The sequence below is a fragment of the Festucalex cinctus genome, chromosome 21 (assembly GCF_051991245.1).
Source record: "Festucalex cinctus isolate MCC-2025b chromosome 21, RoL_Fcin_1.0, whole genome shotgun sequence".
NCBI classification, from domain to species: Eukaryota; Metazoa; Chordata; class Actinopteri; order Syngnathiformes; family Syngnathidae; genus Festucalex; species Festucalex cinctus.
The window spans coordinates 20057189-20074869 of NC_135431.1; the positions used below are offsets into that span (position 1 = coordinate 20057189).

Here is a 17681-nt window from a genome sequence, read left to right on the forward strand (position 1 = left end):
ACCTTGAAATGTTTTGTCGAGAAAGACAGTTTCATACCATGTACCTGTATTTGATTGAATATGCAAGTTTTTGCAGTTTTTTTGATTGGGAAGCCTTAGTTTCCTCCAGTTTACCAGCGACATATGAACATGCTGGATGATTGCTAAGTAGCATGCCTACTGTCAGTATTGAGTGATATTGTGCTCGTTTCTGGAAGTCCAAAACCTTTTTGTGGAAAAGATTTTCTGATGATTAGGGCCCGAGCAGCGACCGCTGCGAGGTCCCTATTGTTTTTGTAAAAATTATTATTATTATTATTATTAGGGCCCGAGCAGCGACCGCTGCGAGGTCCCTCTTGTTTTTGTAAGAATTATTATTAGGGCCCGAGCAGCGACCGCTGCGTGGTCCCTATTGTTTTTGTAAAAATTATTATTATTATTATTAGGGCCGGAGCAGCGACCGTTGCGTGGTCCCTATTGTTTTTGTAAAAATTATTATTAGGGCCCGAGCAGCGACCGCTGCGTGGTCCCTATTGTTTTTGTAAAAATTATTATTAGGGCCCGAGCAGCGACCGCTGCGAGGTCCCTATTGTTTTTGTAAAAATTATTATTATCAGGGCCCGAGCAGCGACCGCTGCGAGGTCCCTCTTGTTTTTGTAAGAATTATTATTATTCTTTATTCTCCGCAAAAGATCGCATTTTTGAGGACCTAAACATTTACGAAAACTCACCAAACGAAAAATTTGATATTATTTTGTTGTCATAGCAACGCAACTCTATAGCGCCCCCTAGCGTAGAAAAATAAAAACCAATCCCGGCCCGTTTGACCTAGAGCTACGAAAATTGGCAGACACGTGTAGCACCCCGAGATGCACAAAAAGGTCAGTGGAAGCCATTTCCTAAAATGTACAGGAAGTGAGCTATGAATTTTTTAATGTCCAATTTTGGCCCATTTTGGCACATTCACTGTGGTCATACTTTTTCCCCCTTTGCAAACAGTTTTAATCCGATTGACTTCAAACGTGGCATGTATCATCTCAAGACCCGAGACAACAACTGGGCAAAATATCTTGACTTTTCGGAACACTATATGACGGGGGCGGGGCATCAAATATTGCCTTTAAAATTTCATTTGTCCAGAAAGACAAAATGCTGAATAACTCCCATGTGCAAGCTCCAAAAAATCTCAAACTTCTCATGCAACTTAATACTCACGGCCTGAAAACATCTATATGATAAAATTCTGTTCTATATGTAGCGCCACCTAGTGGTGACATTAAATGTCATACTTTACGTTTTTAGCTACTGTGCCAAGCTCGTTGAAGGGATCCAATTAAAAATTGGTCAGAAAAGTCTTAACATGTTGATCATGCCGCACACCGAATATTGTAACTTTTCGCCAAAGGACGTGGCCGTTACAGTGCCGCAAAGTCTGAAGATTTTTCGTGACAATAAAAGCTGCATTAACTTGACCCAGATGATCCTATCTTCTCAAAATTTCACACATTTGATGACAGTCCAGCCCTTAACTCATCTACAAACTTATATTTCATCTTACTGATAGCGCCACCTACTGGTGATTTTTTTTCTTAGGATTTTTCTTCGTTTTTTTCCAACCACGTTAACTGGACCTACCTCATATTTGCTCAGATGAGGGTTTCCGCCTTCATGATGTCACAACATGAAGTTGTGAGTTTTCGTGAATCGCTGTGGGCGTGGCTAAGCGCTGTTCGCCAAGAAAACAACGCCGGTTTTGAGGGTCTAAACATGCACAGAAACTCATGAAACTTGGCGCACACATCTGGCCTGGCAAAATGAGCAATATTTTAATGTAGAATGTTCTATTTTTCAAAAAATGACTCAATAGCGCCCCCTAGAAATTTTTAACGAAGCAGCCCCGCTTGTACGTTTAAGCAAGATCTTTGGAAATTTTTAGGTGTATGAGGGAGCCCAAGACCTACAAAAAAGTCTCTTGAACCCATATGCTAAAATGAACAGGAAGTGAGCTACGAATTTTTGAATGTCCCATATTTTACGATTTTAGCACATTTACAGGGGGCATACTTTTGCCCACTTCTCCTACACGTTTCATCCGACTGACTTCAGACTTGACCTGGACCATGTCAAGACCTGAGCCAACGACAGGGGGAAAACATTTTGACTTTTCAAAATACTATATGATGAGGGCGGGGCATCAAAATTTGTGTTTAGCACTGAAAAAGGATATGCTTAATAACTCCCCGGTACATGCTCCAAAAAATCCCAGACTTGACATGTATGTTCATAGTCAAGGCCTGAAGCTATTTCTATGACATTCGGTTATATATGTAGCGCCACCTAGCCCTTGAGGCATGAAAAAAAAATACCCCACTTACGGTATTTTTACAAAAAACTCATTCTAAGTGTGATAACTAAGTCATTTATGAATATTCTTTTACTTTCCACCATTCAAAATGTTCACTGGCATCAGACCTATCCAAACATACGTATTTTTTATTTAGTTTTATTTATTTTTGATAGCCTCTATAAACAATTACAGCAACATTGTGCAATGAGTACGAGCTATGATGTGTATATATACTTTTACAAAAAATACAAATCAGGGCAAATCATTCCCTAAAAATAAAAAAGTACACTGATTTTTTCAGATCTTAACATTCATCAAAACCCATTGAGCTTGACAAACTCATCACACCTGGAAAAAGAAAAATCCACATGTAAAGGTTTATTATGCCATTTTCAAAGAAACTCTGCTCCCAATGTGCCAGTACCCCAACGTGCAAGTACCCCAACATGGCCCGGGCTGCGAGGGCCCTTTATAGCTGCTTGCAGCTCTAGTTATTATCAGGGCCCGAGCAGCGACCGCTGCGAGGTCCCTATTGTTTTTCGATCGGATTATTATTAGGGCCCGAGCAGCGACCGCTGCGAGGTCCCTATTGTTTTTGTAAAAATTATTATTATTATTATTATTATTATTATTATTTATTCTCCGCAAACGATCACGATTTTGGGTACCTAAACATTCACGAAAACTCACCGAACTTTGCGCACTCTTCGGGCCCGGCGAAAAATTTGATAATATGAAGGCGTCATAACAACGCGACTCTATAGCGCCCCCTAGCGTAGAAAAATAATAACCAAGCCCGGCACGTTTGAGCTAGAGCAACGAAAATTGGCAGGCACGTGTAGCACCCCGAGACGCACAAAAAAGTCTATTGGGACCATGTAGCTAAAATGTACAGGAAATGAGCTATGAATTTTTTAATGTCCAATTTTGGCCTATTTTGGCACATTCACTGTGGTCATGCTTTTTCCCCCTTTGCAAACATTTTTCATCCAGTTGACTTCAAAATTGGCATTTATCATCTCAAGACCTGAGACAACAACTGGGCAAAAAACCTTGACTTTTTGAAATACTATATGACGGGGGCGGGGCATCAAATATTGCCTTGAAAATTTCATTTGTCCAGAAAGAGCAAATGCTTAATAACTCCCATGTTCAAGCTCCGAAAAATCTCAAACTTCTCAGACAACGTAATAGTCACGGCCTGAAAACATCTATATGATAAAATTCAGTTATACATATAGCACCACCTAGTGGTAACAATAAATGTCATACTTTACGTTTTTAGCTACTGCGCTGAGCTCGTTGAAGGGATCCAGTTGAAAGTTGGTCAGAAAATCCTTAAGATGTTGATCATGCCCCACACCGAATATTGTAACTTTTCGCCAAAGGGCGTGGCCGCTACGGTGCCGCAAAGTCTGAAGATTTTTCGTGACAATAAAAGCTGCATGAACTTGACCGAGATGATCCTATCTTCTCAAAATTTCACACATTTGATGAGAGTCCAGCCCTAAAGACGTCTACGTACTTATATTTCATCTTACTGATAGCGCCACCTAGTGGCAATTTTTTTTCTTACGAATTTTCTTGTACATTTTTCTCCAAACACGTTAACTGGACCAACCTCATATTTGCTCAGATGAGGGTTTCGGCCTTCATGATGTCACAACACGAAGTTTGTGAGTTTTCGCGAATCACTGTGGGCGTGGCTAAGCACTGTTCGCCAAGAAAACAACGCCAGTTTTGATGGTCTAAACATGCGCAGAAACTCATGAAACTTGGCACACACATCTGGCCTGGCAAAATGAGCAATATTTTATCATGTATTGTCCTATTTTTACAAAAATGACTCAATAGCGCCCCCTAGAAATTTTTAACGAAGCAGCCCCGATTGTACGTTTAAGCAAGATCTACGAAAATTTTTAGGTGTATGAGGGAGCCAAAGACCTACAAAAAAGTCTCTTGGACCCATATGCTAAAATGAACAGGAAGTGAGCTACGAATTTTTGAATGTCCCATTTTTGACGATTTTTGCACATTTTCAGGGGGCATACTTTTGCCCACTTCTCCTACACGTTTTATCCGACTGACTTATGACTTGACCTGGACCATGCCAAGACCTGAGCCAACAACAGACGGAAAAATCTTGACTTTTGGAAATACTATATGATGAGGGCGGGGCATCAAAATTTGTGTTTCGCACTGAAAAAGGATATGCTTAATAACTCCCCGATACATGCTCCAAAAAATCCCAAACTTGACATGTATGTTTATCGTCAAGGCCTGAAGGTATCTCTATGACAACATTCAGTTATATATGCAGCGCCACCTAGCCCTTGAGGCATGAAAAAAAAATACCCCACTTACGGTATTTTGTACAAAAAATGTAAACTCATTCTATGTGTGATAACTAAGTCATTTAGGAATATTCTTTTACTTTCCACCACTCAAAATATTCACTGGCATCAGACCTAACCAAACACACATATTTTTGTTATTTAGTTTTATGTATTTTTGATAGCCTCTATGGACATTAAAAGCAATATCGTGAATGAAGGCTATGCTGAATAACTCCCAGGTACATGCTCCAAAAAATCCCATACTTGAAATGTATATTTATAGTCAAGGCCTGAAGGTATCGCTATGACAAAATTCAGTTATAAATACAGCGCCACCTAGTCCTTGAGGCATAAAAAAAAAAATGCCTCACTTACGGTATTTTTGCAAAAATTGTAAACTCATTGTAAGTGTGATAACTAAGTCATTTATGAATATTCTTTTACTTTCCACCACTCAATATGTTCACTGGTATCAGACCGATCCAAACATACATATTTTTTATTTAGTTTTTTTTTTTTTTTTTGATCGCCTCTATGGACAATAAAAGCAACATTGTGCAATGAGTACGAGCGATGATGTGTGTATATATACTTTTACGAAAAATACCAATCAGGGCAACTCATTGCCTAAAAATAAAAAAAAAGACGCTGATTTTTGCAGGTCTTAACAATCACCAAAACCCATTGAGCTTGACACACTCATCACACCTGGCAAAAAAAAAAAAAAATCTACATGTTTATCATGCCATTTTCAAAGAAATTCTGCTTCCAATGTGCCAGTACCCCAATGTGCAAGTTCCCCAATGTGCAAGTACCCCAACGTGGCCCGGGCTGCGAGGGCCCTTTATAGCTGCTCGCAGCTCTAGTTATTATTATTAGGGCCCGAGCAGCGACCGCTGCGAGGTCCCTATTGTTTTTCGTTCGAATTATTATTATTAGGGCCCGAGCAGCGACCGCTGCGAGGTCCCTATTGTTTTTGTAAAAATTATTATTATTATTATTATTAGGGCCCGAGCAGCGACCGCTGCGAGGTCCCTATTGTTCCTGAAGGAATTCTTATTATTCTTCTTCTTCTTCTTTTTCTTTGTTATTATTCTTTTCCGCAAACAACCACATTTTTGAGGCACTAAACATGAACGAAAACTCACCAAACTTTACACGGAGATCGGGCCTGGCGAAAAATTTGATATTTTAAAGTCGCCATACGTGATAACAGAAAAATGGCTCTGTAGCGCCACCTACATAGGTTTAACGGATCCCTGTCCCGCTACGATTGTCCTATGGCTACGAAAATTGTGTGGCACCTGTAGCACATCCAGATGAACAAAAACCTCTTTGATATGTGTACCCTAAAATAGACAGGAAGTGAGGTATGAGTATTTGAATGTCCAATTTTGGCCCATTTTTGCACATTTACAGGGGTCATACTTTTGCCCGCTTCTCCTACACGGTTAACCCGATTGACTTCAAACTTGGGCTGTACCATCTCAAGACCTGGGACAACATCATGGTAAAAAATCTAAAGTTTTTGACATACTATATGACGGTGGCGGGGCATCAAATTTACAGTTTCAAAATTCTTACTTAACAAAGCATTGCCGTGGTACGTTTAATTGAGAGCCACGAAAATTGGTACACATATGTAACAGACTATGATCTACAAAAAACTCTTTTTGAACCATATGCTAAACCTAACAGGAAGTCCGCCAGAGGCGAGGCATCAAATTTTGTGTTTCAAAATTCTTATTTAATGAAGCATTCCCGGCTGTACATTTCACCTAGAGTTACCAACATTTGAAGACATATGTAACAGCCCTCAAGGTACAAAAAACTCTTTTTGAACCATATGCTAAACCGAACAGGAAGTCCGCCAGTTTGATTTACTTTGGAACGTGTTGCCATTTTTTGGGCCATTTCATAGGGGTCTTATTTTAACGAACTCCTCCTACAGAGTTTATCCGATCATCTCCAAACTTGGTGCGATTCATCTTAAAATGTTGAAGATGAAAAGTTATTGAAAGCTTTTTATTTCGTCGCACGCTGTTGCCGTGGCATGCACAGTTTGCAAAGGAAAAAATTCCCTCTTAATGAAGCATTCAAAGTTGTACGAAGCAGCGAGAGCTACGAAAATTTGGAGACAAATTTAACAGCCCACAATGTACAAAAAAGTCTCTTGGTGCCATGTGCTAAACCCAACAGGAAGTCCCGTAAGGGCCGGTCATCACATTTTGAGGTAAAAAACTCCTCTTTAACGAAGCATTCCCGGTTGTACGTTTCACCTAGCGCTATGATAATTTAGAGGCATACATAAGAGCCCACGATGTACAAAATAGTCTCTTGGAACCATCTTCCAAAACAAACAGGAAGTCCGCCATTTTGATTTACGTTGGGATTTGTAGCCATTTTTTGTGGCCTTTTTTAGGGGTCATATTTTAACGAACTCCACCTACAAAATTTATCCGACTGTCTTCAAACTTGGTGTGCTTCATCTTAAGATGTTCAAGATACAAAGTTATCGAAAGTTATTTATTTTGTCCCACGCCGTTTCATGGCGATGCATTGTTTGCCAAGTAAAATGCTGCTTTTTTTGGGGGGGTCTAAACATGTGCAAAAACTCATGAAACTTTACACACACATCAGGCTTGTCATAAGCATGAATATTTTAGAGATTTCTTATTAAATTTGCAATAAATGCTTCAATAGCGCCCTCTAGACATTTTTATGAAGTCTTTCCGATTATATGATTCAGCTAGATGTGTGAATATTGGCAGGCATGCCTAATATATTCAAAAAGTATTCTATATAGCCATGTGCCAATCCATTTTGATTTTATTTTGTTAATTGTGCATCATTTTTGGCCTTTCCATGAAACTTTACAAACACAAAGCATGGCTAAAACGTTTAAAATTTAGATGGTTTCCTATTTGACAGTACCCCAACATGCCAGTACCCCGACGTGCAAATACCCCAACGTGGCCCGGGTTGCGAGGGCCCTTTATAGCTGCTCGCAGCTCTAGTTAGGGCCCGAGCAGCGACCGCTGCGAGGTCCCTATTGTTTTTGTAAAAATTATTATTATTCTTCTTCTTCTTCTTCTTCTTCTTTATTCTCCGCAAACAATCGCGATTTTGGGTACCTAAATATTCACGAAAACTCACCGAACTTTGCACACTCCTCAGGTCCGGCGAAAAATTTGATATTATGAAGTCGTTATAACAATGCGACTCGATAGCGCCCCCTAGCGTAGAAAAATAAAAACCAAGCCCGGCACGTTTGAGCTAGAGCAACAAAAATTGGCAGGCACGTGTAGTACCCCGAGACGCACAAAAAAGTCTCTTGGGACCATGAAGCTAAAATGTACAGGAAGTGAGCTATGAATTTTTTTATGTCCAATTTTGGCCTATTTTGGCACATTCACTGTGGTCATGCTTTTTCCCCCCTTGCAAACATTTTTCATCCAATTGACTTCAAACTTGGCATTTATCATCTCAAGACCTGAGAGAACAACTGGGCAAAACATCTTGCCTTTTTGAAATACTATATGACGGGGGCGGGGCATCAAATATTGCCTTTAAAATTTAATTTGTCCAGAAAGAGCAAATGCTTAATAACTCCCATGTTCAAGCTCCAAAAAATCTCAAACTTCTCAGGCAACGTAATAGTCACGGCCTGAAAACATCTATATGATAAAATTCAGTTATACATATAGCGCCACCTAGTGGTTACAATAAATGTCATACTTTACGTTTTTAGCTACTGTGCTGAGCTTGTTGAAGGGATCCATTTGAAAATTGGTCAGAAAAGCCTTAAGATGTTGATCATGCCCCACACAGAATATTGTAACTTTTCGCCAAAGGGTGTGGCCGCTACGGTGACGCAAAGTCTGAAGATTTTTCGTGAAAATAAAAGCTGCATGAACTTGACCGAGATGATTCTATCTTCTCAAAATTTCACACATTTGATGAGAGTCCAGCCCTAAAGACATCTACTGACTTATATTTCATCTAACTGATAGCGCCACCTCGTGGCAATTTTTTTTCTTACGAATTTTCTTCTACGTTTTTCTCCAAACACGTTAACTGGACCTACCTCATATTTGCTCAGATGAGGGTTTCGGCCTTCATGATGTCACAACACGAAGTTTGTGAGTTTTCGCGAATTGCTGTGGGTGTGGCTAAGCGCTGTTCGCCAAGAAAACAACGCCAGTTTTGAGGGTCTAAACATGCACAGAAACTCATGAAACTTGGCACACACATCTGGCCTGGTAAAATGAGCAATATTTTATTGTTGATTGTGCTATTTTTACAAAAATGACTCAATAGCGCCCCCTAGAAGTTTTTAACGAAGCAGCCCCGGTTGTACGTTTAAGCAAGAACGCCGAATATTTTAGGTGTATGAGGGAGCCCAAGTCCTACAAAAAAGTCTCTTGGACCCAAATGCTAAAATGAACAGGAAGTGAGCTATGAATTTTTGAATGTCCCATTTTTTACGATTTTTGCACATTCACAGGGGGCAGACTTTTGCCCACTTCTCCTACACGTTTCATCCGACTGAGTTAAGACTTGGCCTGGACCATGTCAAGACCTGAGCCAACGACAGGGGGAAAAATTTTGACTTTTCGAAATACTATATGATGAGGGCGGGGCATCAAAATTTGTGTTTCGCAATGAAAAAGGATATGCTTGATAACTCCCCAGTACATGCTCCAAAAAATCCCAAACTTGACATGTATGTTTATCGTCAAGGCCTGAAGTTATCTCTATGACAACATTCAGTTATATATGCAGCGCCACCTAGCCCTTGAGGCATAAAAAAAAAAATACCCCACATACGGTATTTTGTACAAAAAATGTAAACTCATTCTAAGTGTGATAACTAAGTCATTTATGAATATTCTTTTAGTTTCCACCACTCAAAATGTTCACTGGCATCAGACTTATCCAAACATATATATATTTTTATTTATTTTTGATAGCCTCTGTGGACATTAAAAGCAATATCGTGAATGAAGGATATGCTTAATAACTCCACGGTACATGCTCCAAAAAAAATCCCACACTTGACATGTATGCTTATAATCAAGGCCTGAAGGTATCTCTATGACAACATTCAGTTATAAATACAGCGCCACCTAGCCCTTGAGGCATAAAAAAAAAAAAACCCACATACGGTATTTTGTACAAAAAATGTAAACTCATTCTAAGTGTGATAACTAAGTCATTTATGAATATTCTTTTAGTTTCCACCACTCAAATTGTTCACTGGCTTCACACCGATCCAAACGTATGTACGTTTCCATTTTGTTTTATTCATTTTTGATTGCCCCTTTGGACAATAAAAGTAACATTGTGCAATGAGTACAACAAGCGATGATGTGTATATACACTTTTACAAAAAATACCAATCAGGGCAACTCATTGCCTAAAAATAAAAAAGGACGCTGATTTTTGCAGGTCTTAACAATCACCAAAACCTGTTGAGCTTGACACACACTGGCAAAAAAAAATATTCTACATGTAAACGTTTGTTGTGCCATTTTCAAAGAAATTTTGCTTCCAATATGCCAGTACCCCAACGTGCCAGTACCCTAACGTGCAAGTACCCCAACGTGCAAGGACCCCAACGTGGCCCGGGCTGCGAGGGCCCTTTATAGCTGCTCGCAGCTCTAGTTATTATTATTATTCTTTATTCTCCGCAAACGATCGCGATTTTGGGTACCTAAACATTCACGAAAAACTCACCGAACTTTGCACACTCCTCAGGCCCGGCGAAAAATTTGATATTATTAAGTCGTCATAACAATGCGACTCGATAGCGCCCCCTAGCGTAGAAAAATAAAAACCAAGCCCGGCACGTTTGAGCTAGAGCAACAAAAATTGGCAGGCACATGTAGCACCCCGAGACGCACAAAAAAGTCTATTGGGACCATGTAGCTAAAATGTACAGGAAGTGAGCTATGAATTTTTTTATGTACAATTTTGGCCTATTTTGGCACATTCACTGTGGTCATGCTTTTTCCCCCTTTGCAAACATTTTTTATCCAATTGACTTCAAACTTGGCATTTATCATCTCAAGACCTGAGAGAACAACTGGGCAAAACATCTTGCCTTTTTGAAATACTATATGACGGGGGCGGGGCATCAAATATTGCCTTTAAAATTTCATTTGTCCAGAAAGAGCAAATGCTTAATAACTCCCATGTTCAAGCTCCAAAAAATCTCAAACTTCTCAGGCAACGTAATAGTCACGGCCTGAAAACATCTATATGATAAAATTCAGTTATACATATAGCGCCACCTAGTGGTTACAATAAATGTCATACTTTACGTTTTTAGCTACTGTGCTGAGCTTGTTGAAGGGATCCATTTGAAAATTGGTCAGAAAAGCCTTAAGATGTTGATCATGCCCCACACCGAATATTGTAACTTTTCGCCAAAGGGCGTGGCCGCTACGGTGACGCAAAGTCTGAAGATTTTTCGTGAAAATAAAAGCTGCATTAACTTGACCGAGATGATCCTATCTTCTCAAAATTTCACACATTTGATGAGAGTCCAGCCCTAAAGACATCTACTGACTTATATTTCATCTAACTGATAGCGCCACCTAGTGGCAATTTTTTTTCTTACGAATTTTCTTCTACGTTTTTCTCCAAACACGTTAACTGGACCTACCTCATATTTGCTCAGATGAGGGTTTCGGCCTTCATGATGTCACAACACGAAGTTTGTGAGTTTTCGCGAATTGCTGTGGGTGTGGCTAAGCGCTGTTCGCCAAGAAAACAACGCCAGTTTTGAGGGTCTAAACATGCACAGAAACTCATGAAACTTGGCACACACATCTGGCCTGGTAAAATGAGCAATATTTTATTGTTGATTGTGCTATTTTTACAAAAATGACTCAATAGCGCCCCCTAGAAGTTTTTAACGAAGCAGCCCCGGTTGTACGTTTAAGCAAGAACGACAAATATTTTTAGGTGTATGAGGGAGCCCAAGACCTACAAAAAAGTCTCTTGGACCCATATGCTAAAATGAACAGGAAGTGAGCTACGAATTTTTGAATGTCCCATTTTTGACGATTTTTGCACATTCACAGGGGGCAGACTTTTGCCCACTTCTCCTACACGTTTCATCTGACTGAGTTAAGACTTGACCTGGACCATGTCAAGACCTGAGCCAACGACAGGGGGAAAAATCTTGACCTTTCGAAATACTATATGATGAAGGCGGGGCATCAAAATTTGTGTTTCGCACTGAAAAAGGATATGCATAATAACTCCCCGGTACATGCTCCAAAAAATCCAAAACTTGACATGTATGTTTATCGTCAAGGCCTGAAGCTATCTCTATGACAACATTCAGTTATATATGCAGCGCCACCTAGCCATTGAGGCATAAAAAAAAAATACCCCACATACGGTATTTTGTACAAAAAATGTAAACTCATTCTAAGTGTGATAACTAAGTCATTTATGAATATTCTTTTAGTTTCCACCACTCAAAATGTTCACTGGCATCAGACTTATCCAAACATATATATATTTTTATTTATTTTTGATAGCCTCTGTGGACATTAAAAGCAATATCGTGAATGTAGGATATGCTTAATAACTCCACCGTACATGCTCCAAAAAAAATCCCACACTTGACATGTATGCTTATAATCAAGGCCTGAAGGTATCTCGATGTCAACATTCAGTTATAAATACAGCGCCACCTAGCCCTTGAGGCTTATATAAAAAAAAAAACCCACATACGGTATTTTGTACAAAAAAATGTAAACTCATTCTAAGTGTGATGACTAAGTCATTTATGAATATTCTTTTAGTTTCCACCACTCAAATTGTTCACTGGCTTCACACCGATCCAAACGTATGTACGTTTCCATTTTGTTTTATTCATTTTTGATTGCCCCTTTGGACAATAAAAGTAACATTGTGCAATGAGTACAACGAGCGATGATGTATATATACACTTTTACAAAAAATACCAATCAGGGCAACTCATTGCCTAAAAATAAAAAAGGACGCTGATTTTTGCAGGTCTTAACAATCACCAAAACCCGTTGAGCTTGACACACACTGGCAAAAAAAATATTCTACATGTAAACGTTTATTATGCCATTTTCAAAGAAATTTTGCTTCCAATATGCCAGTACCCCAACGTGCCAGTACCCCAACGTGCCAGTACCCTAACGTGCAAGTACCCCAACGTGCAAGGACTCCAACGTGGCCCGGGCTGCGAGGGCCCTTTATAGCTGCTCGCAGCTCTAGTTCTTCTTCTTCTTCTTCTTCTTCTTCTTCTTCTTCTTCTTTATTCTCCGCAAACGATCCCGATTTTGGGTACCTAAACATTCACGAAAACTCACCAAACTTTGCACACTCCTCAGGCCCGGCGAAAAATTTGATATTATTAAGTCGTCATAACAACGCGACTCTATAGCACCCCCTAGCGTAGAAAAATAAAAACCAAGCCCGGCATGTTTGAGCTAGGGCAACGAAAATTGGCAGGCACTTGTAGCACCCCGGGACACACAAAAAGTCAATTGGGACCATGTAGCTAAAATGTACAGGAAGTGAGCTATGAATTTTTTAATGTCCAATTTTGGCCTATTTTGGCACATTCACTGTGGTCATGCTTTTTCCCCCTTTGCAAACATTTTTCATCCAATTGACTTCAAACTTGGCATTTATCATCTCAAGACGTGAGAGAACAACTGGGCAAAAAATCTTGCCTTTTCGAAATACTATATGACGGGGGCGGGGCATCAAATATTACCTTTAAAATTTCATTTGTCCAGAAAGAGCAAATGCTTAATAACTCCCATGTTCGAGCTCCAAAAAGTCTCAAACCTCTCATGCAACTTAATAGTCACGGCCTGAAAACAGCTATGTGATAAAATTCAGTTATCCATGTAGCGCCAACTAGTGGTAACAATAATTGTCATACTTGACGTTTTTAGCTACTGCGCTGAGCTCGTTGAAGGGATCCAGTTGAAAATTGGTCAGAAAAGCCTTAAGATGTTGATCATTCCCCACACCGAATATTGTAACTTTTCGCTACGGTGCCGCAAAGTCTGGTAGTTTTTCGTGGCAATAAAAGCTGCTTTTACTTGACCCAGATGATCCTCTCTTCTCAAAATTTCACACAATTGATGAGTCCAGCCCTTAAGACATCTACGAACTTATATTTCATCTTACTGATAGCGCCACCTACTGGCAATTTTTTTTCTTACGATTTTTCTTCAATGTTTTTCTCCAACCACATTAACTGCACTTACCTCATATTTGCTCAGATGAGGGTTTCGGTCTTCATGATGTCACAACACGAAGTTTGTGAGTTTTCGCGAATCGCTGTGGGCGTGGCTAAGCGCTGTTCGCCAAGAAAACAACACCAATTTTGAGGGCCTAAAACACAGAAACGCATGAAACTTGGCACACACATCTGGCCTGGCAAAATGAGCGATATTTTATCCTGGATTGTGCTATTTTTACAAAAATGCCTCAATAGCGCCCCCTAGAAAATTTTGTCCAGAAAGAGCAAATGCTTAATAACTCCCATGTTCAAGCTCCAAAAAATCTCAAACTTCTCAGGCAACGTAATAGTCACAGCCTGAAAACATCTATATAATAAAATTCAGTTATAAATATAGCGCCACCTAGTGGTAACAATAAATGTCATACTTTACGTTTTTAGCTACTGTGCTGAGCTCGTTGAAGGGATCCAGTTGAAAATTGGTCAGAAAAGCCTTAAGATGTTGATCATGCTCCACACCGAATATTGTAACTTTTGGCCAAAGGGCGTGGCCGCTACGGTGACGCAAAGTCTGAAGATTTTTCGTGACAATAAAAGCTGCATTAACTTGACCGAGATGATCCTATCTTCTCAAAATTTCACACATTTGATGAGAGTCCAGCCCTAAAGACATCTACGAACTTATATTTCATCTTACTGATAGCGCCACCTAGTGGCATTTTCTTTTATTATGAATTTTCTTCTACGTTTTTGTCCAAACACGTTAACTGGACCTACCTCATATTTGCTCAGATGAGGGTTTCGGCCTTCATGATGTCACAACACGAAGTTTGTGAGTTTTCACGAATTGCTGTGGGCGTGGCTAAGCGCTGTTCGCCAAGAAAACAGCGCCGGTTTTGATGGTCTAAACATGCACAGAAACTCATGAAACTTGGCACACACATCTGGCCTGGTAAAATGAGCAATATTTTATTGTTGATTGTGCTATTTTTACAAAAATGACTCAATAGCGCCCCTTAAAAATATTTAACGAAGCAGCCCCGGTTGTACGTTTAAGCAAGAACGACGAATATTTTTAGGTGTATGAGGGAGCCCAAGACCTACAAAAAAGTCTCTTGGACCCATATGCTAAAATGAACAGGAAGTGAGCTACAAATTTTTGAATGTCCCATTGTTGACGATTTTTGCACATTTACAGGGGGCATACTTTTGCCCACTTCTCCTACATGTTTCATCCGACTGAGTTAAGACTTGACCTGGACCATGTCAAGACCTGAGCCAATGACAGGGGGAAAAATCTTGACTTTTCGAAATACTATATGATGAGGGCGGGGCATCAAAATTTGTGTTTTGCACTGAAAAAGGATATGCTTAATAACTCCCCGGTACTTGCTCCAAAAAATCCCAAACTTGACATGTATGTTTATAGTAAAGGCCTGAAGCTATCTATATGACAACATTCAGTTATATATGCAGCGCCACCTAGCCCTTGAGGCATGAAAAAAAAATACCCCACTTACGGTATTTTTACAAAAATTGTAAACTCATTCTCAGTGTGATAACTAAGTCATTTATGAATATTCTTTTACTTTCCACCACTCAAAATGTTCACTGGCATCAGACCTATCCAAACATACGTATTTTTTATTTAGTTTTATTTATTTTTGATTGCCTCTTTGGACGTTAAAAGGAGTATCGTGAATGAAGGATATGCTTAATAACTCCCCGGTGCATGCTTCAAAAAATCCCAAACTTGACATGTATATTTATCGTCAAGGCGTGAAGGTATCTCTATGACAAAATTCAGTTATAAATACAGCGCCACCTAGTCCTTGAGGCATAAAAAAAAAAACAACCCCACTTACGGTATTTTGTACAAAATTTGTGAACTCATTGTAAGTGTAATAACTAAGTCATTTATGAATATTCTTTTACTTTTTCCACTACTCAAGATGTTCACTGGTATCAGACCGATCCAAAAATATGTACTTTTTTATTTTGTTTTATTTATTTTTGATAGCCTCTATAGACAATAAAAGCAACATCGTGCAATGAGTACGAGCGATGACGGGGATATATACTTTTGCAAAAAATACCAATAAGGTCAACTCATTCCCTAAAAATAAAAAAGGACGCTGATTTTTGCAGATCTTAACAATCACCAAAACCCATTGAGCTTGACACACACATCACACCTGGCAAAAAAAAATCCACATGTAAAGGTTTATCATGCCATGTTAAAAGAAATTTTGCTCCTAATGTGCCAGTACCCCAATGTGCGAGTACCCCAACGTGCAAATACCCGGGTTGCGAGGGCCCTTTATAGCTGCTCGCAGCTCTAGTTTATTATTATTTTTTTAACTTTTTTCAGCTAGATTTGTATTTTTTTTTAATACTCCTCCGTGGGTCATCACCTTGTCATGGTGGAGGGGTTTTTCGTGTCCCATTGATCCTAGGAGCTATGTTGTCTGGGGCTTCATGCCCCTGGCATGGTCACTCATGGCAAACAATCCTAGGTGAGGGACCAGACAAAGCATGACTCTAGACACTTTCTGAAGAATAAAATTAAGGGAAATATGTTTCCCTTGACCGGACGCGGGTCACTGGGACCCTCCCTCAGTAACCAAGCCTGGAGGTGGGGCTCGAAGGCGAGCGTCTGGTGGCTTGGCCTTTATCCATGGGGCCTGGCTGAGCGTAGCCCGAAACGATAACGCGAGTCCCCCTTCCCATGGGTTCACAACATATGGCAGGGGCCAAAGGGGTCAGGTGTGTCGTAAGATGGGCGCCAGCCAAAGGCCTTGGCCTTGGCGGTCTGACCCCCGGCTATGGAAGCTAACACTTGGGACATGAAATGTCCCCTCTCTGGCAGGGAAGGAACCCGAGCTGGTGTGTGAGGCTGAGAAGTTCTGACTAGATATCGTCGGACTCGACTCCACACACAGCTTGGGTTCTGGTATCAATCCTCGAGAGGGGTTGGACTCTCTTTCACTCTGGAGTTGCCCATGGTGCGAGGCACAGAGCAGGGGTGGGCATACTTATTGAACCCCTGTGTGGTGCCTGTACGTTGGGGTTTACCCTGGTAGACGAGACGGTCGCCTCCCTCCGCCTTCGGGTGGGCGGACGGGTCCTGACTGTTGTTTGTGCTTATGCACCCAACAGCAGCTCAGAGCACCCACTATTTTTGGAGTCCTTAGAGGGTATGCTGGAGAGCGCTCCCCCTGGGGACTCCCTCATTCTGCTGGGGGACTTCAACACTCACATGGGCAATGACAGTGAGACCTGGAAGGGTGTGATTGGGAGGAACGCCCCCCCCACCGATCAGAAACCGAGTGGTGTTCTGTTATTGAACTTCTGTGCTCATCGTGGATTGTCCATAACAAACACCATCTTCAAACATAGGGGTGTCCATGTGTGCACCGGGGTACCCTAGACCGCAGTTCGATGATCGACTTTGTAGTCGTGTCATTGCATTTGCAGCCACATGTTTTGGACACTCAGGTGAAGAGAGGGGCGGAGCTGTCAACTGATCACCACCTGGTGGGGTGTGAAGTTAAGCAAATAGGAATTTGCTTGTTTATTCGTAGTAGTTTATTAGTATAGTAATAGTAGCCATAAATGTGTTCTTCTGTGGCAGTTGTTGGTCAAGCAGTCTGGACAATGCTGTGAAACGGCATACTGAGAAATCCATGAAGCACTGGTTCTCTATTTACCAGCTGTTGACAAAATATCTGGACGATAGGATAAAGGATGCTAATTCAGGTATGCACAC

General features: G+C 40.5%; 1 protein-coding gene across 7 annotated transcripts in view; it reads left to right on the plus strand.

Moving 5' to 3' along the window:
* The window catches only part of mdn1 (midasin AAA ATPase 1), a 437529-nt gene that overhangs the window by 316020 nt on the left and 103828 nt on the right, over positions 1-17681 (plus strand). For all 7 annotated transcript variants that reach the window (XM_077510806.1, XM_077510808.1, XM_077510809.1 and 4 more), the window contains exon 69: positions 17547-17671. In XM_077510806.1, the coding sequence (XP_077366932.1) occupies positions 17547-17671 (125 nt within the window). The remainder of the gene's footprint in view (positions 1-17546; positions 17672-17681) is intronic.